Here is a 21,865-nt window from a genome sequence, read left to right on the forward strand (position 1 = left end):
ACCTCTGGCCTCTGTGAACACTTACACTCACACACACACATGCCCCCTCCCCTACCACACACACACATTTAAAAAATTCTTTTTTTAAAAAAAGAAATGGAACAGGGGGATTAGGAGCTAAAGACCCTCAGCTATGTCGTGAGCCCAGTTCTAGTCCAGCCTGGGCTACGTGAAACCCTGTCTCAAAACAGAACATGGAACATTCACCAAGTGTGATGAGAGCTGGGTCACACGTTAAGTCTCAAGACTCTCGAAATCTCTTAATTGTGCAAGAGGATAGATAGTCTTGTCGGTGATATAATTAAGACAGGAACTGGGGGATCTGAACAACGCTTAAATGGAAATGAAGCAAGATGGTGCAGGCATTCTGTGAGTCAGGGCAGAAGGCACAGCAAGTTCCTAAGCCCACGACTGGGGACTGGCGTGCTGCAAACAGGAAGGTAAACGGGCCAGGTGCAGCTACAGCCATGCTTAGAGGAGAAGCCTCTGTAGGGGACCAGAGGCCGTGATCACGTGTCTTCACCATGCCCAAATCAAAGATGCTACTGGGAAGCTCTCAAGAGAGTCTTTTGGCACTTGGCTTACTTTCCCCTTCTGTAAAATGGGCTGTCTCCATGAGCCATTCCATCTGTAGCCATCGGCTCTCTCACACCCTCATGACTGTTCCCTCTCTAACCTGTTGAGAGGTTAGATGTTGGGTCCTTAGGCGAGGCCATCCCTCTACTTCCCCCCTGTGGTCGGTCCCTCAACTACCCACTGGTCCTGCTCATCAACCAGGGGTGGGGGGATTATTTCAGGTCCTGCACCCTGGATTACCCCAATGCCAGGAAAGGAACTCACACTTCTCCAGCTGGTCCCCGATCACTCTGAGGAAGGCCACGGAGATCATGAGCAGGTTGGTCAGGAAACAGGCCTCACACAGCTTCCCCATGGTGGGGCCACATAGCTCACGGACCACACCCTGGTAGGTGGTTTGGCCACTGACAGATGCTGCATAGCCCAGGATGACCAGGCCACTGATCAGGAAGATCAAAGATACCTGCAGAGGGGACCATGGGCCTGTACATCAGAGGGGTGACTCAGGCCAGTGGCCCAAGAGTACCCTCCATGAAGCCTCTGCAAGAGCTCTGCCCAAGAGCTTCAGGGGAGGTGAGCGCTGCCAGCTGTTCTGAGTTTGAGAACCTGACAGCTCTGTCCCATGGGACAGAAGAGACTTCACAAAGTCAGCGAGTTGAAATGCTCTCCTGTTCCCTTGAGAGGCAAGGCGAGGAATGCGGGGGCGGAACAAGGACATCTGGCTCAGAACCTCAGGCTGGCCTGTGTGCCACGAAACCCTGCTGTTTGGCCTATGCAATGATGAGGGTTCCACCTACCCACCCACCTCCCTCTCATCGGTGCTGGGGTCTGATGCATTCAGGTGCAGGCTCAGGGTAAGTTGTTTGTTGAGAAGGGCAAGGTTGGTGGTTTGTGGGGGTGGGGCTCTTTATTTGTGGCTTTCCAGGGCTCTCTCTGTCATTTATAATGAACAATTCTCACACATACATTGAGTTAGACTACTGCCCTGAACCCACAATTCACCCCAGGTCCCACAAACAGGTTCCTGTGCTCTCTCCTGTCTGCCCTGCCAGATGCACTCAGAAGCCAGGGTATCCAAGTGGCCTGCAAGGATGGCTAATTTCCCAGGATGCTTTGGGGACCCACTGTTGAGAGTTCAGTGTCCTGTACGCCCCTCCCTCATGGGCTAAACTTAAAAGGGCCTCTGCTGCCCCAGGACACCTGTCCCAAAACAAGCCCCTCGGCACACAGCCCCACACCACCCCTGCACATCTAGTACTGTCCCGGCCCTGTATCAGGAGGTACAACCGTGCATGCCTGCAGCTTGTGGCTCTTTTTCCTAGGCCATGATGGATCTCATCCTAACCCTAAGAGCCCCTGGAGATTGGTAGACAGTTCTTGCTTTTAACCCACTTAGTGTGGGACCTGTCTCCCAGGTACTAAGGCTCGGGAATAAGATCCCACGATAGCACACAGAAGTCAGGCAGCTCTGCAGAAGGAATGATAAAAGATCCCACCCAGAAGAACCAGAGCCATCTTCCACCTGTCCCCGGACACCTCGGTGACTCACCAGGGCCACCAGGAAGGTGGGCACCATGCCTCCTGCCTTGTAGAAGGCCCAGGGGAAGTTGAGCAGGCCAGCACCCAGAGCAGACTTCAGGAGGATGAACACGGCGCCCAGTGAGGACAGAGAGGGATGGGTGGTAGCAGGGAGAGGCTTCTCCAGGCCTCTGTTCCCTCTGGTCTGCCCTTCCATGGCTGGGGCAGCAGAGAGAGAGGGCTAGCATCGAACCTTCCTTTCTGACCCTTTAAACTCAAGGTCAGCACGAGATGGGGCAACAATGGTACGCCTCACTCTCCCAAACCCCATCCTCTCCTGTTTCCTCTCCTCTTCCAAAGTGGGCCATGCTCATATCCATACCTGGCCCCCTAACTTACCTTACGCTTCTTCTCTCTGCTGTCCTCCCTCTAACCCCGAGGCAACCCTGATCTCATTTCTCCTTCCCCTTTTCATCTGAAGCCCTGGCTTCCTCTCCTGGTGCAGCATTTCTCCCCAGCCCCCACCCACAACTGTGCTTCCAACTCAGCTCCTGCAGTGCCCAGAGCCCTAGTCCTTACCAAACCCAGTAAGGTGCCCCACAGGCTTGGGCCAGCAGATTCAAACCCAGGCTTCCTCTTAGTGCTTCGGCTGCATTGTTGCAGCCACGAGAGGCGGGTGGACGGAGAGTCTACCTCCACAGGTCTGGGCTCTTGAGGCGTTCATTAGGGGGCCCTAAGGGCATGTGTTGGGTTAGGGAGCCAAGTCTGAAGGGCAGAGAAGACAGACTAAGGCCACCTGTTTCAAGAGCTTGCAATTTTGGAGGTCTCGGACCTGCTCAGGATGTCCTGTGATCAGCAAAAGCCCCTCCTTGGGGTGTGGCTTCGTCAGCTGCTTGTTGGGCAAAGCCCAGCTGGGATCCATCTAGGCCCTCAGAAGCCGACCCCACCCACTGCAGGCCTCCGGTCAGTTTCTTCAGAGCCCCTGCCTTCAGCAGTCCCTCTAGCCCCCCCTGGTCTTGGGTAGGGTCATGGAAGAAGGCTAAGTCTATCACCATTACTGGCTGTCACTGGTTGGCAGTATGTCTCATTGAAGCCCATCTGTGAAAGGGTCACTAAGCATTCCTGGTAGGTCCTCTCACTCCCTGCCCCTTATAAGGCCAGTGGTGGCTGCTCATCAAACTAACCCGGTGCCTCAGCTGTGCCTGGGAGCTTGTTGAAAGGTAGACTGTTTGGCTGCACGTTGGGGAAGCCCAAGGTTCTTGATTCCTAACAAGCTCCAGGCAGGAGCCACACTGAGTAGAAGGCGAACTTGGATGCTCTCTGAAAGCTGAGCAGGCAGAAGACAAACTACGTCAAGACCAACCTGGCTTTTTCACTGGCTTGTTGCTGGAAGCCTGACCCCCAACTCGCTTCTTGGGAATCCCCCGGAGGACTCCTGCAGACAAGCAACCAGTCCATCCTTGGAATTTCTGCCTCAGTGGGCCTGGGATGGGGTCTGAGAATCTGCCTGTTTCCTGCTGCTGGTCCAGAGACCCTGCTGACAAGTGCTTTCTATCAAACATGCCCAGAGCTCCTACCCCATCCAATCAGCCTGTCAGGGACACCCCCAAAGTGCTATTTCCTCCTGTGTTTCTAGCATCCCCACTCTGACTTGGTGACCTCCTTGAGGCTCCACACAGCTGGTGCTCACTAAATGCCTGACAGCACCTCAGCATGAATGTCTGGGAAGGCTGTGATTCCACTGGCCCCCTGCCCTGTGCTGACAAGAGTCAGCATACAGGAAGTACTGGAGAAAGGATGGAGGGAAGAGGGAGGAAGGATGGAGGGAGGAGAGAGAGAAGAGGGAGGAGGGATGAAGAAAGGAAGGAAGGAGAGAGGGAGGGAGGGAAGGAAAGGAAAGGAAAGGAAAGGAAAGGAAAGGAAAGGAAAGGAAAAGGAAAGGAAAGGAGAGGGAGGGACTCCAGAAAGAACAGTAAGTCACTTTCACAGGTCTCCCCCTTATGAAAGCTCCTGGGGCAGCTGTAACTAAATCCCACAAGCTTGGTGACTTGAAACATCAGGGATTTCTCTCTCACTCTAGAGTCCCAGGCCTGAGGTCAGCCCGTGATAGGGCCATACTCCCTCTGAAGGACCTGGGGAATGCTTCCTCTGGCCTTCTCATGGGGCTACCGGTTCGCTATGGCTATGGCCTGGGTTTTTTAATGCACTGGCCCGGGGTGTGGTGTTCATTGGCCCTGCTGAACTGAATAAGGTCCTTCAAATCCACATCCTCCTCAATAGAGTGAGGCTCTGGGCCAGGTGGAGATGGATGCTCCAGGAGTGGGAAGCAGGGCAGGGCAGGGCAGGAGCCCTGGTTGGCAGGGAGAGGAATGGGCCACACACAGTAGCATAGAGGTGACCCAGGGCACACTCTCCAGGAGCCAGCAGGCTCAACGCCCCACCTCTACCCGCACTAACGGGCTCCTCAGGAAACAGATAAAAAGCGCTTGGCCAGTTAGGCGCTAAAGCTTTGTACTCCTTAATCAGGCTCAGAGTCTCAGGGCACTCCTCGGTCCCTGCCCAGGGTCCCTCATTAGCTGCCCATTAGTGTGCATGACTTAGAAATTGGCCAGCGGGCTGTAAAATTCCATGATCTCTTAATTCTTTGGGGCTTTGATATCCACCCCCTGCCGCCCTCCCAGAGCGGTGTGACCTTTCCCAAGCTGTGGAGGGGGCACCCTGCAGGGCTCCATCTGTAGCTAGGGGTGGGTGGGAGGCCACCCTCGGCTCAGCCCATTGCAGTCGGGCCACTGCACTAGAGTAGAAGACAGGCAAGGGTATGTGCACAGGCACCCTGGGGATCCTGCAGGTGGTGGCTCGCAGGGCACTGTTCCGGAGCCCCCATGCCTTCGAGCTGTCTCCCTTTATTCTGCTGGCCATGCACCTGTCCCATCAAGGGGCTTCCTGAGGGTCGTTCTCTCCCTCCCCACGGAGTGTATGGTGGGGACTCTCACTGATGCTTAGAAACTTCTTGATCATGTGAGGTAGCTTGTGGGTGTGGCCACCTCATTGGCACTGGGTCTCTGGCTTGACCACCTTGTGAAAACTGTCTTCTGTCTGTAGTCATTCATGACTAGCAAGGAAGAACCAGCATTGTTAGCAGTTAGTGCTGAAGCAGGGTGCAGGTCACATGACACAGGTTTTCTAAACCTCAGCCTCACAGGGAGCCTCTAAGAAGCTGCCAGTGCCAGTCCATCAGCACCCCAGGCTACACTAGTTTGATACAGGGCCCCTAACAGCTGTCCAAGAAGTGTGTTGAAAAGGAGGCAGGCCACCATGCTGAGTAGGTGGGGCTTCCTGGGGCTCCACAGCCCCACAGAGGCAACCCAATGAATGCTGGTGCCGCAGAGCCAGGGCTCAGAATCCATGACAGGTCCCTTAGGCTTTAAGTGGCAGCTCACAGGGATCTGTGGTTCCCCTTTGGGAAACATGTGACACCTTAGGGATCTAAAAACCAGTGTGGCTGGCTGACGAGGGGACAAAAATGGCCCCATCCTAACCTGCAGTCTTTGTGATGGGTCTGCAGATAAGATTAGGACCCTTGAAGTGGAGAGGGAAGCCTGGAGTGGTCATGTGACCACAGCAGAAGCCCCTCATGGAGGTTAGGCCTGCTGAAATCCACTTAGATGCAGCCATATGACCCTTGTCTGAGATGCTAAGCCATCAGCTTCTTCCTGCAGGGGCAGAGTGTGGACAGAGGGTTGACTGGGGTAACTTTGGAGTTTAACACCCATGCTGGGGTGGGTGTCTCAGAGTCATCCATGTTCCCATAACAAACTCCAATGAGGTCACTGGTTCAACAAGCCTCTGGTGTCCTACCTAGGGTATACCGGTGGTTTTGTGTCTCTTCACCAACATTCACTTGTAACAGGTGTCCTTGTAAGAGTGCAGGAGGTCAGAGATCATCAAGGACAGAAGGGCCTAGAGTGGTAAGTATGGGAGATGAGGACAGGCCATGAGCCAAAGACATGCAGCAGCCACTGGAGGTGACACAAGCAGGAGACGGTCCTCTAGGAGGCTCCTCGGCATCCCTGCCACTCAGCCAACCTCCAGAGCTCCTGTTAGGAAACAGTTGTTTGCAGGCCCCCATCCCAGGTCATTTGCCCTGATCCTTGAGAAACCTGAGAGGCCTCAAGCTCTGGGCAAGGGCTGGGTCTGTGGTTACAATCCTCCTGGGTACTTTTGTCCCCTCTCCTGATCATGGGGCTGCTTCTGCAGGTATCCAGGAGTCCTGTCTAAAGACGAGGGGAGAAGGCGGAGGAACTTAAGGAGGTTTAAGGACATCTTAGATTCACTCTCAAGTTTATCATCCTCTTAGCAACAGTGTGTCCAGGAGGAAACCTGAAGGCTAGGTAACCAAGAGGCCTGAGGCAGGGCATATCTGGGGCAGGACACATCTGGGGCAGGGCACAGGGTAGAGAGCTAGAGCCTCTGCCAAGCCCACAGCCTCTGTACCCACCACGGCCTACTCAGGTCTGCAGAGACCCTTCCCAGTGTCCCAGCTAGCTGCTCTCGGGAGCTGGCCCAATCACAAGGATCCCCTGAGGAGGTCTGTGTGAGCCAGTGAAAGGAAGGAGGGGGCCATAATCACCGTGTTAGCCATGCTGAATGCACCTCAGGGGCTTAGGTCAATTCCCAGTACTGTGCCACTGTTACCACTAATTCCTGAGCCTCTTCCACGGCAGCTCCCGTCCTCTCCCCAGCACCCTTCTCCTCCAGCCCTGGCAACAGCTAATCTGCTTTGTCTCCATGGATCTGTCTGCTCTGGACATTTCACACCGATGCAGTCACAGGAGACACAGCTTTTCATACCTCACCGCACGCGGTTAAGGTTTATTGCGCTGTTAGCATCCTTCCAGACGAGTCTGCCATCTCCTCCACCATCAGCACATCGTGGCCTCTGCAACTCGGCTCTAGCAGCAGTATGAGTGACTCCTTCGGCTTTAATCCAGCCGCTTCCAGGAACATCTAGGAAAGGGGCTGCAAGGTTTTACTCTCTCCACTGATTCAGATCCTTCTGGATGGAGTAAGACAATAGGGACAAGACCGGAAAACTTGTGTTTCTTTCTAGGCTATTCCTCTGTGTTCTCTAGGTACCAGTGAATGAAACCAACATCCCATTAGGGAGTATCTGGGGGGAAAACGAGCAGCCCCATGCAATGTGTGGCTCAGCAGATCAAGAGCCCAGCCCGCCTCAGCTCAGTGGACTTCTTTGCTCTGGCTAACTCAGCCCAATCCGAGGATAGCCCAGTACTGCAAGATGTTAAGCCACCTTAGCTTGTTGCCCACTTTAGCTGGTGCTCAGGGGTGAAGGCTGGGCAGGTCCGTCTAAGCTGCTGTGGCCCACCCCTAAGGCCTGTCTTCCAGAGGTACAAGAGTCATCGCTTTTTGTATGCGTTCCAGCATAGGCAAACCTGAGTGTGTAAAGTCCTGAATATGGATGTCCGATACAAAGATCAAGAGAGATCAAGCATGAGCTTGAGCTCTGAGATCACACACCACTGGGGAGCTGACAGGGCTGGGCTTGAGGTGGTAAGGTATCTAGAGACACAGAAAACAAAAAAAGCTTTGTGTTGAGACGGTGAAGTGATTTTGTGGCAAGCATGCAGGGACCGGCTGTGCACAGACCGGAGTTATCTGTAGTAACCAGCATGCTGTCATCAGAGCTGAGCTAGTCCCGTGTCCACAGCAGCTCACCTTCACATGTCCACGTGAAGGAGGTGTCACTGGCTGTTTCACACATTAACCAAAGCCCAGAGACGTCACCTGCGGTCATGACAAGTGGCAGAAGCAGAGATGAGATCTGAGCTGGAGGATTTCACAGATTCCATACTTCAGGCTCAAGTCAGCCAGAACTCCCTCACTTCCCTCAGCCCTCGGTTCTTCTCACTCCTGCTCTGCTGGGCTCTGTGCAATAATCCTAGTTGTCCTCTGAGCTGACAGTGAGCCCATGTGCCCCAGAGTGACACAAAGCCTCCACACCAGTCACTCCTTTGAAGGCAAGTGGGAGCTACATGTAAACACGGGGTCCACTGTATGCTGATACAGCCGAGGTAGCTTGTGATATCCTCAAGTGCCTGGAACAGGGACCCAGAACTTCACGGGCCTCAGGAATACCTCTCATACCAACAGCAGCCATGAGAGCAGCTACTGCTGTAAGTGACCCACAGACCTGCCAAGGGCAAGACACCCAGGGAATCCTCCCGTTTTCTTCCTGGACATCCTCCTGCCCCACGACACAGCAGCCTGGCCTCCAGGCGTGGTACCCAGGGCTGGTGCACAGCAGCATTGGCATGTGTGGTACCCTGCTTAGACAGGGATTCCGCGCCGAGGATGCTGGAACTCGGCATGCTTAAAGAAGCAAGTGAAGGAGGAAGCTCAAACCTGACCCAAAATCAGTAATGTTCACGTTTTAAAGGTCACTCAGAAGGAGGGAGTGCACTTCAAGTCTGGTAAGGACACATAAAGGAAGCTCACACGTCAGTAACAAAGATTCAAAGGACCTCATCAGAAACCAAGCCCAGGGTGGAAACGGCATTGCTCCGAGGAAGACGCATAAAGGGTCATTTGGCCTCAGCATTGAGGACTATACAGCAAAACCACAGGGATGTCACTGTAGCACAGCAACCAGAAGAGCAGACTTGCACAGGCCAGGACATGGAGAACCAGAATTCACACTGCTGGCAGAGGTGTGAACTGCACTGCTTTGGAAAGTTTGACAGTTCCTCCAAACGCATGATGTCATCCCTCCTAGGAAGACTCTCAAGAGAAACACACACTTGCTCGCTCCCCAGCACGTGAATGACAATACTATCCACAGTAGTTGGCAAGTGGTCTACCCATAGCAGAATATTATTCAGCCATGAAAAGGAATGGCCTGTGAAACCTACTACGCCATGAAAGACGCTTGAGGACATGATGCAAACTGAAAGAAACCAGCTGTGATGTCCTAACAGAAAATACAACAGGCAAATTACAGAAAGCAAACTAGCTGCAGGGCGAGGAGTAAGATACGGGTACCTGCTAACAGGCCCGAGGTTTCCTTGGGAGTAATAAGAGTGTTCTGGAGTTAAGAGTTGAGTGGCACTGGCCATGCTACCTAGTGAGAACTGCAGGGCTCACGAAAGCATCGCCTGACACTGACATTTTTACAGTGGACGAACTAGCAGGACTAGCATGAACATTTCTATAGTGTATGAATGCAGACCCTACACTGTCAAAGAGAATGGGAAGGTGCAGGGGTCTGGTGCACGACACATTCCAGCTTTGTAAGGTTATGCATATTTATTGAAAATTTCCTTCACCAACAACGGTGAAATCAAGACCCCAAATTACAAAACATGATGGCAGTTGATAGTTATAAAAAAATAAAGCGAAGGCCTGCATCTCCCACATCTGTGCAAGTTCCCTTCAGTTCAGTGTGTCCTCTCATCAAAACAGAGGTCACGGAGTCTGATTTTTCATGATGTCGTTGCAGAAAACTGCACTTGACTGACAAACAAAAACAATAGCTCTGCTTCCAACCAGCACAAGTCTTTAAAGTGACTCTCCCACAATAAATATAGAAAATAGCCTGTAACAAGCATGTCCTCGCTTGATCAGGGATGTAGCATTATGTAGAAAGTATGTCCCGACAGCCCTTCCAGGCTCTGTGTCTTTGGTGCACTGTCACTTGGCCTGATGCCACTGGAGGCTGAGCTACTGGGCGCCTTCTGCCAGTCAAGCACAGAGAGGCACTGCAGGATGCACCTCACAGATGCCTGGGCAGAACACTCTAAGCCAGCCACAAGCTGGAGATAGGGTTCCTTGGAAACAGGCACTTCCCAGGATGTGCTGATGCTGTGTGGTCACCAGAGTGGTTCAAGGCTTGTTAGCTTCTGTGGCTGGCCACTGTGATGATCACACTGATGGGGTCCTTGCAGGGTGGGCCTGCTGTGCAAGTTGTGGACGTTTTGCCCTGGGTCTCCTCCGCTTCGGCCGGCTCTTGGCCTTGCTGATCTGTACCACGAAGAAGGCCAGGGCTACCATGGCTCCAAGGAAGGCAAAGACAGGGATGGTCTGGCCCACTTCCTGGTTGTAGCGGCCAGGCATGATCCCTGAAAGACGACAGCGACTGGTCAATGGTGCCACAAAACTACAGCTCCAGCCTTTCTGAGACCAAACACTAACTGACACTATTAGCTGGGCTAGCAGGGCAGACATCACTTGTGAGCCAGAGTTAAGCAGCCTGGGCTGCTAACCAGAGTACGAGGAGAGGCACTTCAGACTGTTTCTAATCCTGGCCTCTGTGGGGCAGACAGACCTTGATCAGCCAGCCTCCAGCAACAGGACCCAGAGAAGCTTCTTTTCCCCAGAGATCAATGGACACTAGTCTCAATCCAGAGAGGAAGAGGACAGTGCTAGAGTCTTACTAGCTGAGAAAGAGTGAGGCAGAGGTACCAGAGGCCTGCTGGCCATGTTCTTGAGGGCAATGCCTTCTGGAGGTGCCATCAGATGAGCCTCAGGTTAAGGGAATGACACTGTAAGCAGGCAGTGCCAAGGGCTCCCGAGTTCACTATCACTGGCTACTCTACAGCTTCTACCACAGGCCTTAGGACCTCGGTTTCATCCTATGAAGTGCCCATCGATGGCCTCCAAGGGCTGGGGTACCTTTTCCCAGACAATTTCTGAAAGCCAGAGAAAAGCTCCTTGGAAGCTATGATTCTCTGAGGAGGCTGCAGGAGTTTCCAGGTTAAAAGGACCACATACACTCAGCTGGAGGGACTTGGGACCAACTCTCCCAGGTAAAAACTGGGGACCTGGAGTAATAAATGTGCTCAGGACAAAGAGCTCATCCAAACAGATGACAAGACGGGTCACCTCAGGAGCCTGGTGCAAAGGCCTCAGGGGCCAGAGTAACAGATAAACTTCATAGAGAAAAGTTGTTTCCTGGGGTCCCTAATACATATCTGCTTGCAGAACTTTAGCAAAGAGCATCCAAGTTACTCTGGAAAATTGTGAGTGTACCACGTAGCCAGCACGCTGAGATGTAGAACCCGTGTATAGAGGAGGTGGAGATGGCTCAGGGGTCAAGGACACCTGTTGTGGTTGTAGATCTGGGACCTGGGTTTGCTTCCCAGATCCACAGGTGGCTCAAAACCATCTACCTGTAACTCTAGTTCAGAGGGTCTGAAGAAGAGGACATACAAGTGACACACATACATACATGCAAACATTCATACACATAAAAAGAAACATTTTATTATTATTATTATTATTATTATTATTATTATTATTATTATTATTTTTTTTTTTTTGGTTTTTCGAGACAGGGTTTCCCTGGCTGGCCTCGAACTCAGAAATCCGCCTGTCTCTGCCTCCCAAGTGCTAGGATTAAAGGTGTGCACCACCACTGCCCGGCAAGAAACATTTTAAAATTAAAATGTATATATATAGAATTTTCTAAGAGAAATGGCATCTTTATTTCTAGGCTTGGCTTTCCTCCTTGGGAAGGGGAAACACCTAGAAACCCACAGCAGAACCTAGTCCAGCAAGATGCCATTGAGGACTCACCTCCAGGAATGTCCCAGGCACCACTTTCTCCAGGGGACAAAGGTCTCACTTGAGGGCGATTGGATCGAAAGTTGGGTAACACTACTTTGTCCAGGTCAATGGAGAGCAGCTTCTGATGTTTCCAAAGATTACTTCCGAGAAATAGATTAAAATGAAAGAAGATAAGTAGCTGTCCTCACCTAGGATGCTTAGCTGATACACAGCAAACTGCAAGCAGCATAAGGGCCACATGAAGACGCTCTACCTCTGGTCACCTGACTGCCAGCAGAGCAGCCAGGGCAAGCAACTGCTTCCCGGTCCTGAGAAAGGCATAGATCAAATTCCCAGGCTCAGACCACAGTACCCGAGGAAGGTCTGGGATTTATAACACAGCCCACCCAAGTCCACTCCTGCTCAACACTGGGAACGTTGCTGAGCAAGGCAAGAGGACAGTCCAGGCTGGATCTCTGGAAGGAGCAGAGGTCCGAGGATGTCACAGAAGGCCTTTCTGAGGCTCCAAGTAACTGCAGCAGTGCAAAGCAATATAGTGAAGGTAGCGCACAACCACCGTGATCAGAAGTGGGGCCAGACCGATGGCCCAGTGGACTGAGAGAGAGCACCCACAATGAAACTAGAACAGATCTGCAGGTAACTGAGTACTGAAGTACAGGTGAGCAGGAAACATCTGCCTGCCTGTGCTGACAGCCAACAAAACCTATGTGCTGGAACTGGGGTGCCTGGGTGGGAGTAAGGCTTTACTCATCTTTGCTTCTTCTTAGGTCCAGGGAAGCTGGTTAGGTCAACACAATTAGAGCTGAAGACTATAGGACTGACACACTGCAAACAGCAATGGGCACCCTGCTGACATCCTAGGGAGAGCTAAGTACACCAACAGGAGGTGTCTGCAAATGAATTCCTTGTCTTCCTGTAGTCAGCCCACCTAGAAATTGTTGGGTCTCTGTCTTCTTTACTTTAGTTGAGGGAAGGCACAATCAGCCCCAGCAGCAGCAGCAGTCAGGCATGAAGCTTGTCACTGGTGAAGAGTGGCAGACACACCCCAGAGGCTCCTGACTGAGTACAGCTTAGCCAACTCTGACACAACTTCACCAGCCTGTTTTGCACGACTTAGTGCTACTGCTCAGAATTAATGTCTGAAATGTTAATTAACAAAGTCATCGACCCTGGGGCATCTTAGGCTCCCAAGTACGATGTTAAGCAGACATTCTAAAGTATCCTGTGTCCTGGAGCTGGTAGTGGGAACTGACCGCAACGACTGCTAAGAACACCTGATGCCCAGCCAAGAACTGGGAAAAAGCATCACTTCACAGAGATGGGAACTTGCCCTTGGTATGGCAGCCTGCAGCTGTCTAACATTGGAATAGGATCTTCTAGAGATTCAGAATATACACCATCTAAGTCTCAGAGGACTGAGAATAATTTCCCACAAGCTGTGACTTGTGAGATAAGAGAGCAGTGCAGCGATGTGGCATGGAGAGGGCCTTGGAGAGCAAGTGTCAGGATTCAATTCTAGGAGCTGGCAGGCATTATCAGCACCCTGGAGAGCCTCCTCCGCGTGGGAAGGATTATCTGATGTGGCCAGGCAGATACCACAGGTACTGTTAGATAGGTACTGTTAGCTGTTCTCGGAGCCTTTAGCACACACTGTATTGGGGAGAAGAGCTGGGCTTGTGGCATTCTAACTAACATGGCTGCTCTTAACTGTTGGTCATGTCTAGAATATAAGTCTGTTTGAATGCTAAGGTAACAGAAGATTCTAAATAAATAAGGACTCAAAAATGGAAACATTACAAGTTTTAAATGATGCAGGGTGACTGGAATGGAAAAGCACTCCTCAATGGAAGCTGCAGGAACAGCACTGCTGCCGAAGACCAAGCAATGAGTGTGACGGTGTGAGTGCACACATGTGCCCAGGCGTGTGCAGCACAGTCAACAGTGCTGTCTTCTTGTGTGACAGTGTGAGTGCACACATGTGCCCAGGCTTGTGCAGCACAGTCAACAGTGCTGTTTTCTTCGCTCTTGACTGGTTTAGCAAAAGGTCTCTCCTGACACGTGCCTGGCTGGCCAGTAGGCTGCAGGCATTCTTGTCTCCACTCCCAAACACTGAGTACAGGTGCACGCTGTTGCACCTAGCTTTTAAAAAAAAAAAAAAAAAACAAAACAAAAAAAAAAAAAACAAAACCAAACCAAACCAAAGGAAACCACCCATGGGCTCTAGGGATCCAGCTCAGTACATGGCAAACTCGTTACTAAGCCACCTCTACGGTGCCAACTTTCTGGTTTCCTGGGACAGATATTCTAAGACATGGCCCTTAAGCAGGATACTGAGGACCTGATGAGTAAAGCATACAGACTTTAACGGCAGGCCAGGCTGTCCCCTCACAGCACGGATGGGGTCGCACCTTTGCTACACCACATCTGTCCATCACTGAACCAAGCATTGTGGCAGCTATGAAAAGGGGAAGGAGATGAGATGAGAGGCACTGTTCTCTAAAGGAAGCCTGTGTCAGGAGAGGCTGAGAGAGGAGCAGCCAACTGCCCTGCAAGGGGATGTCTGCAGGGCTCTAGGACACCAAGTCCTGTTAATTTTCTCCCATCTTGTCCCTGCTCAAGCAAGATGACAGACAGAGACAGAAGGAGCAGGCTGGGTAAACAGCTTGGCTTGCCTGGTTACAAAGAAACTACAGTGGAAATGTAGATCCTGAGAAACTGAATGGGATAAGGCAAATGGTTTGTATAATGGGATGGTTTGTATAAGCTTGGCCCAGGGAGTGGCACTATTAGAAGGTGTGGCCCTGTTGGAGTAGGTGTGTCACTGTGGGTGTGGGCTTTAAGACCCTCATCCTAGCTGCCTGGAAGCCAGTATTCTGCTAGTAGCCTTCAGATGAAGATGTAGAACTCTCAGCTCCACCTGCACCAGGCCTGCCTGCATGCTGCCATGTTCCCACCTTGATGATAATGGACTGAACCTCTGAACCTGTAAGCCAGCTCCAATTAAATGTTGCCCTGATTAGAGTTGCTTTGGTCATGGTGTCTGCTCACAGCAGTAAAATCCTAAGACAGCCTTCAAATCCTGGACTGGAGCTAGAGCTTAGCTCCTGCTCAAGTGACAGCACTTGGCTGGACACCACCTTTCTTTCCAAGGCACTCTACTGTAGGACACTACCAAAGGACGTTTCCAAAGATCAATACAATTATCAGAAAATGAGAACTAGACCGGATTATTAACAATGATGTCAGCAAAATTGCATTCTCTCCTATAAACAAGGAATGAGTCATGGCTCTGGGGAACGAGGACAACACAGCACATACTGACCTGGGCGCCGTCTCATTCAAAGGCTGTGGCTTGGCCCATGACAAGTGTGGACAGGCTGGAAGGGGCCGAGGTTTCGGGTCTCCCAAGTGGGCCTCAAGAACTTTGGAGTACCGATGAAGGTGGTTTCCTGAGGTTAGCAGCAGTAAGAAAAGGACAGGTGGTCACCATTGTAAAATACGGGAGAAAAGGTGGCTCTGAGTGACTGTATCTTTGTGGTGACAATCCACTGTGTTCTGTCATGCTATGCTCCACATGTTTCAGGACCACAGCTAACAGGGTGGTTACCTACCACACTGTGCTGTAGCCCTGGAACCACCTGCCTCTGCCTCTGTGTGCTGGGAAGACAGATTTGCACAGCACTGTCCAGCTGGGGTTTACACTTCTCTAACCTGTGCTCACACCACAGCTGCTGAGCAAACGGAATGGGTGCCACATCCTAAGTCATTTTTAAACATTAGATTGGAAGACATTATCAAATTGAATTTTACCTTTTCTATTTTCTTTTAAAGGTTTATTTTCTGTACATGAGTACACTGCAGCTGTCTTCAGACACACCATAAGAGGGCACTGGATCCCGGTACAGATGGCTGTGAGCCACCATGTGGTTGCTGGGAATTGAACCCAGGACCTCTGGAAGAGCAGTCAGTGCCCTTAACCACTGAGCCACCTCTCCAGCCCTTACCTTTTTTACTTTGTGTGGTATGTGTACATACATGTTGGTGTGTTACATGTGTGTGTGTAGGCCAGAGATGATGTTGGAGGTCGTCCTCACTCTAAATTATTCTCATGGAATCTGGAACTCAGCGCTAGACTGGCTGCCAGTGTCTTAGCTCCCGCAGAGCTGGGGTTACAGACACGCCCCGCTGCACGCAGAGTTTCTGAGGCTGCTGAGGGAGGATCTGCATGCAGTTCTCACACTTCCTACCTCCCAGTCCTCCTTACACTTTGATGTGGCTGTTGAGATTCCTCTTTCTTCAGTTTTGGTTTTCTTCTATTTTGAGATGGGGTCTCACTCTAACAGGCCAGTCTGGCCTCTGTGTAGTTAGTTTCTTCCCTTGGCCACCCAGTGCTAGGACACAGGTATACAGCAGCACGCTGGCTGCTGCTCTACCACTCTAACTGGCATCTGTGGCCTACATCTTTATCCTGCAGACAGTGCTGCCATGGAGGAAACATTCGGTTCTTTGAGTACACCAGCCCAACCCACCCAGCCCCTGGAGTGCAGGGAGCTGCAGGCTCACCTCACATGGCCCAAGTGACCTGAGGTAACTGTTTAACCTCTCTTCTTCCTGTTTCTTTATCTGCACACGAAAATTAATACTATCTCTTTTTATAGGATTACTGAGAGGCATTTGCGAGCTAATCCTTACAATGTACCCAGCCAAGTGCCTGTGCCCAGAGAGAACTCGAAAGTACTGTGCTTTAGGGGTGGGATGACTCAGTGGCTAAGAGCGTTGTTGTTTTGTAGAGAACAGGAGTTCAGGCCCTTACCGATGTTGGACAGCCTACAGCTCTCTGCACCTCCAGCTCTAGGGGGGCTCCAATGCCTTCTTTTGGCCTCTCCAGGCACTTGCACACATTATGTATATTTCCCCCATACACAAAAATATTTTAAAAGATGCTGGACTCCAGGAGAGTACCCACACATAGGGCTCACAGTCTCTGTGCACCCTGGGAGGAGGCAGATGGGCCTCTTCAGCAACTGATGAGCTATCAGCAACCACTGGGAAGGATCCACAGCCCTCCTTAAAGGGCAGATCCCTGGACTGGCAGTACTACGTCTTGACGCAGCACTGAAGTGGCTCAAGTCTGCTGAGGCACCAGGAAGATACTCACCTTCCATCCTTTCAGGAGGAGCCAAGCCAGCTCCGCTGGGTGGACGCTGCCGGTTCCCTGAATGGCTGAGGCTAGGAGGGGTCACACCATATGATGTGTATTGAAGGAGTGCATCCAGAAGCCAAAAGCAGTCTGCAAAGTCAACAGGCACACTACTTAGGAACCAGTTTTAAAAAGAGTTAAAACTGTTGTGGGTTGCCCTGGTGCTGTCTATATTCTGATGTTAATTCTGCTTCCCCAAGAGGGGCTGCCCCCCATGCCCGACAAGCAGTCGATCCCATACTTAGGTGATATCACGGGAACCTTTTGCCCGTTTTAACTGGTCAAATAAAAGCTAGAAGCTGTGAATGGGTAGTGGAAGTGAAAGGTGAGATGGAAGGTCTCTGAGAATTGGGGCAAGGAGGACGAAGAGGAAGAGGAGGAAGAAGAAGTGAAGATGGAGCAAAATGATGTAGCCAGGAGAAACTGCAAGTAGCAAGGGTCTCACAGCAGAGGAATAAGTTAGTATAGTGATAGACCTGCCCAATCTAGGCTTATAAATATAATAACTGGATTGTGTGGTTTTCATACAGGTTTATTGGGGTTACAAATTCTTGCAACAGAATCCCTCCAGGAAAACTGAAGAACATTAGCTTCCCTGAAGAGGAGGCTCGGAAGTGAGAAGTTTAGGTCAATGTGTAGCTGACAGCCCCACCAGGCTCTCCTACTTTTGAGAAGAATGCTTTCTCCACAGGCAGGGTTCCAGCCCACCCAGGACAGTCTGTTCCAGCACCAGCTGCCTGTAGGTGGGCTTTACTCTATGTCCCAAGGCCTTGGGCAGCTCAGCACCAATGTGACAAGCTGCCTGAGTGTCCCACAGCTGTAGACAGCTCATGGGCAAAGACAGAACGGCATTTATTTAGGGATGGCAAAACCATATGATACCCATTGAAAAAGAATGGCTTCCATAAAAGGAGGGCCAAGGACATGAGCCACCACCAATGACCCAAAGCTATCGTGGGAACAGGAAAAAGGTCTGAACTCTGAGGGACTACACATGAAAAGGAGAGTCCGGGATCAGAGGGAAAGTGCATTATTTGAGTCAGTGGTCCTAGACAGGATGGTCAACTCTTCCCTGGACATCTGAGTCCAGGTGTGAGAATGCAGGCAGCAGCTACCCAACGCATCCTTCCTGAGGAAGCTGCAGAAGCTCTAGTCCAGACCTGTCTCTCTGTCTACTCCCTCCTCCTCCCACCCCTATTTACCCAGCCCAGATCCCATTAGCACCTATCTGGATGGCAGCAGTTCCGTGAGTGGGAAAGGCTATTAAGCATTCTGCCCAGGAAGAGCATGCACTTCTGGCCAAGGGCCAAAAGCCCCAAGGACCCAAATAGCTGCCATCTGAAGTGTACAGGCACACACAGTCCCTTTAGGCACTTAAAATTTTAATAAAGACTCTTACCAGGAGAGCTCAGGTCTTAAAGAGAATTTCTGTAGAAATAAAACATTAATCTCCTATCTGCTGTGACTTTAAGCCTTATGCTTTAAAGCCAATCACATTCTAAGGATTTATGTAAGCTACTGAAATCCTGTCAACATCAACTTGAAATTGGGAAAGGTGACATCCAGCATGTGCTCACACCACCCCTGTCCTGAGTACCCTTGTCCAAGAGAAGACTTGAGTCCTGGTTTCCCACATCTTCCAAGATAGAGACCCTGCAGCATTTCCACTGTTCCCTCTCTAAAGTAAGAAAATGAAGTCCGTACATAAAATACATGAGCTGCACACTTGGAGAATACAAGAGACAGCCGCAGAGGAGGCAAACAGAGAACTAATTCTGACCTCTTTATGTGCTATCTTCAAGAAAATAACAGAGGCCCCTCATTGACAAAGCTCTTAGCACCCCAAAGTCTCAAGTCTTACGGGAGAGCACTAAGCAGGGCCTAAGACATTTGGCTTGAAGAGAGGCCAGACCACAGAAGACACACATAGAGGTCACAAAACTAGCAGGAAGCCTGAGAAAGGTAGGACCTGGGTCAACTGGGTTAAAGGACTTTGTACTAAACAGGTGACAGTGACTCATGCCTGTCACTGTCAGATGGGAAAACAGATGGGATTCTAAGGTCTGTAGAGGTCTGTGTGTCCTGTGTGTTAGCATTCAGGAATAAGAAGTATTCCAGCAAGCAAAGTTCTTCTTTATTCTCCAGTGTCTGGCCAGTATCACTCGAGGGATAGAGGGAAGAGGGCTGTGTGCTCAAATCTTCGATTCTGGCCATGTGGGTACTGAGCTCCAGCCCAGCCCTCCTCTGTGTTCTTTTCTTACCCTTCTGTCTGTGACTGTCATCCAAGCAGTTGGAGTCTCCATACAGCACGATCCGACCTCCACCTTCAGATGGAATCTGATAAAGCCCCAAAATGGGAACATTTTCAACAACTGCTGTCTCTTGTTTTAAGACCTCCAATCCTGCAGTAAACAACGAGAACAGCTGTTGTGGAGAGCCCCTGCCTTGGATTTTGATACTAATTCCCCTCTCCTGTGAAGGGCTGCAGAGGAGGTGTGAGTCATTACACAGGTGATTTCTAGTGAACCTTCTGCTCATCTTAATTTGTAAAATAAAGGCTGGAGCCAGCGACTGGGCAGAGGAAGGGGAGGTGGAGATATAAAGGTTGGTGGGACTGGGGAGAAGAGAGGAAAGAGAAGACAATGGAGGAAGACTGGGAAGCAGGAGGGAGAAGGACAGATGCAGGGTCTGGAAAACCCTCAAGTTATAAGGGTCTCATAGCTGGGAACAGAGTAGTGTAGAGGTATCTGCCCAATCTAGGCTTACAGAATATATTCATAATTACTGAGTTATGTTTTCTTTGACGGGTAATATTTTGGTTGGAGATTCAAATATCTCCTACTACAAACAGCAGTGACTTCTCATGAGAAAATTACTGATTTTCTAGTTGCCACTTAACCTGAAATTTGACCTGCCTAAGACTAGCAAAATTCAATATTCAATCAAAACAGTACAAATCCTTAGAACAGGGAAGCAGTATTAGAAGCATTATTAATTTTGATTTTAACAAAATCCAGCTCTCACAAAACTGTATTTACAGGAGTAGGACAAGAGTAGTTAACTTTTAAAATGTGTGCCCATCCATCCATATGCCATTTAGATTAAGATGTAAGCACACGCCTTAGCAACAGAACCTCTGACCTGCTAAACAGACAGCACAACTTGAAATGCTCAATGAATCGAGATATAAAAAAAGTATCAGTGCTCTGGGAAGCTGCTCACACTGTAGTCACAGTGTTTGACCTAAGCCTGCCTTAGCACTGGGTGCCACACAGCGTGACAATCCAGGAATGCGCCTGTCTGTCAGCTCTAAAATGCCTAACCTCTGTGAAACATGGGCTTCACATGACATTTAGCCCCACAGCTAGACAAGAGTTTTGATATTTTGTTATCTTTTCTCCCTTTCTTGTTCTGTTTGGTGATACTGGGGCTTGAACCTAGGACCTGGTAAGCACACTGTCACTGAACTGCAGCCCCACCCCTTTCCTAAGGTCAGATAAGACAGGGTGTCCTGCTAGGTCACACAGGCAGGCATCAAGCTTGTGGCTGTCTTGTCCCAGCTGTATGAGTAGTCAGGATGACAAGCCTGTGCCATCTTTGAAAGGAAGGCTCTGGCGTAACACGCTCTACAAAGTCCTGCCTGACAGGCAAAGACCATCCAAGTTAACATCAAGCAGTTGACTTTTAGATAGTACACAAAATAAAGTATGCATTATTAAATCTACTTTTGCTACCGCCTTCTCCAAATTACTGAACTGCAGGATGCAGGAGGCCACAAGCAAGCAGGAGGCCGTGGCTCTTAGCCGTGAAATGGCGAGCCTGTGAGAACAACATTTAGAAGGGACTAATTTACAATGAGTTGGCCAGGGGCTGAGAAGATAAAACCAACATGTACTTAAAGAGGCCTGAGATAGTTAAACTGAGAAATCTAGTTTCACTTTTTCAACTGGTAAAACTGTCTCCCAGTTACAAAAAAAATAACATCTTGATGGCGGTGTGGCTGGTCACTCTGAAAACAGGCCATCAGATTTCAGGAGGATATGGTTCCACCAGCGCATGGTCACAGGCTGTCACATGAGGCAAGTCAGTCTCCTGGAACTTAGCAGAGATATGAGACATGTCTTAAGCTCAGAATCCCAGGTCTGGAGTGACAGTCGTAGGAAGAACTTCCTGTGGTCCAGTCCCACTGCCCTGCACATAACTTTCAAACCCAGAGGCTGTCTAGTTTGTTCCTGCTCCTCCCAACTCAGCAGGTACGCTCTGTGGAGTAGGTGCACTGTTTACAGAGATTTCATCTCCCCAGCCTACACTCAGGGCCTGACCTAGGCTTGAGGGATGTTTGCTGTGGGTAAATACCATCAGCAATGCCACCTGAAAGGGAAGCTGGTGCTTTAACCCTTGAGTTTTCATCAGGCTAAGAACTGTCGCAATCATCGAGACTATGCCATAGCAGCACGCCTATCACAGAAGAGCCCTTTGACTGTGACAAAGACCATTTTGAGCCCCATCCTGGAGACCCCCCACCTTTTGTTGGTAGACTATATACATATATTCAACTGTTCAGCAAGAGTTTGTCTTGCTCATTTGGGATCTCCTAGAATCCATGGCACAGTCAGCACTGTACAAATAATACTGCAGGGAGCTTTACCAGGAACCAGAGAAGATGGAAGAGAAGGCCCTGATACTGCTAAGGCATTCCTAACATCCAACCAAACGCGCATAAGTGGTGTGTGAGGCGCACGTGGGACACACCAAACACTACTAAACCCGACACTTAGAGGAGTAAGTACAGTAGGAGAAATACACAGGAAAGCTGGGAGCGGGGGGGGGGGGGGTAGAGAAAACGGGCACTAGGCCTATGACGGCACCCTTTCTTTACCTTGGTCCTTGAAAGTCTGTGTGATTACGACACCATCTTCTGGAAACTTGGCGATGCTGCACCCTGACGCATAGTACACTGGAAGACAGTTGCTCACCATTAAGGGAGTA

General features: G+C 50.4%; 2 protein-coding genes across 8 annotated transcripts in view; both read right to left on the minus strand.

Annotated features, from left to right (window-relative positions):
- The window catches only part of Slc38a8 (solute carrier family 38 member 8), a 30,628-nt gene extending 27,615 nt beyond the window's left edge, over window positions 1–3,013 (minus strand). For 4 of the 5 annotated variants that reach the window (XM_034522963.2, XM_076915958.1, XM_076915955.1 and 1 more), the window contains exons 1-3: window positions 2,674–3,002; window positions 2,126–2,313; window positions 841–1,039 (exon numbers count right to left, since the gene is read on the minus strand). In XM_034522963.2, the coding sequence (XP_034378854.1) occupies window positions 841–1,039; window positions 2,126–2,311 (385 nt within the window). In that variant the 5' untranslated portion in view covers window positions 2,312–2,313; window positions 2,674–3,002. Of the gene's footprint in view, window positions 1–840; window positions 1,040–2,125; window positions 2,314–2,673 lie in introns of all 5 variants that reach the window. The other variant, XM_034522965.2, reaches the window with a different exon arrangement.
- A 6,385-nt stretch (window positions 3,014–9,398) lies between these two features.
- Window positions 9,399–21,865, minus strand: part of Mbtps1 (membrane bound transcription factor peptidase, site 1) — a 48,774-nt gene continuing 36,307 nt past the window's right edge. For all 3 annotated transcript variants that reach the window (XM_034522286.2, XM_076915949.1, XM_076915950.1), the window contains 6 exons: window positions 21,756–21,833; window positions 19,138–19,278; window positions 16,835–16,966; window positions 14,999–15,125; window positions 11,686–11,816; window positions 9,399–10,229 (listed from right to left, as the gene is read on the minus strand). In XM_034522286.2, the coding sequence (XP_034378177.1) occupies window positions 10,033–10,229; window positions 11,686–11,816; window positions 14,999–15,125; window positions 16,835–16,966; window positions 19,138–19,278; window positions 21,756–21,833 (806 nt within the window). In that variant the 3' untranslated portion in view covers window positions 9,399–10,032. The remainder of the gene's footprint in view (window positions 10,230–11,685; window positions 11,817–14,998; window positions 15,126–16,834; window positions 16,967–19,137; window positions 19,279–21,755; window positions 21,834–21,865) is intronic.

This window comes from Arvicanthis niloticus, chromosome 18, assembly GCF_011762505.2.
Source record: "Arvicanthis niloticus isolate mArvNil1 chromosome 18, mArvNil1.pat.X, whole genome shotgun sequence".
NCBI classification, from domain to species: Eukaryota; Metazoa; Chordata; class Mammalia; order Rodentia; family Muridae; genus Arvicanthis; species Arvicanthis niloticus.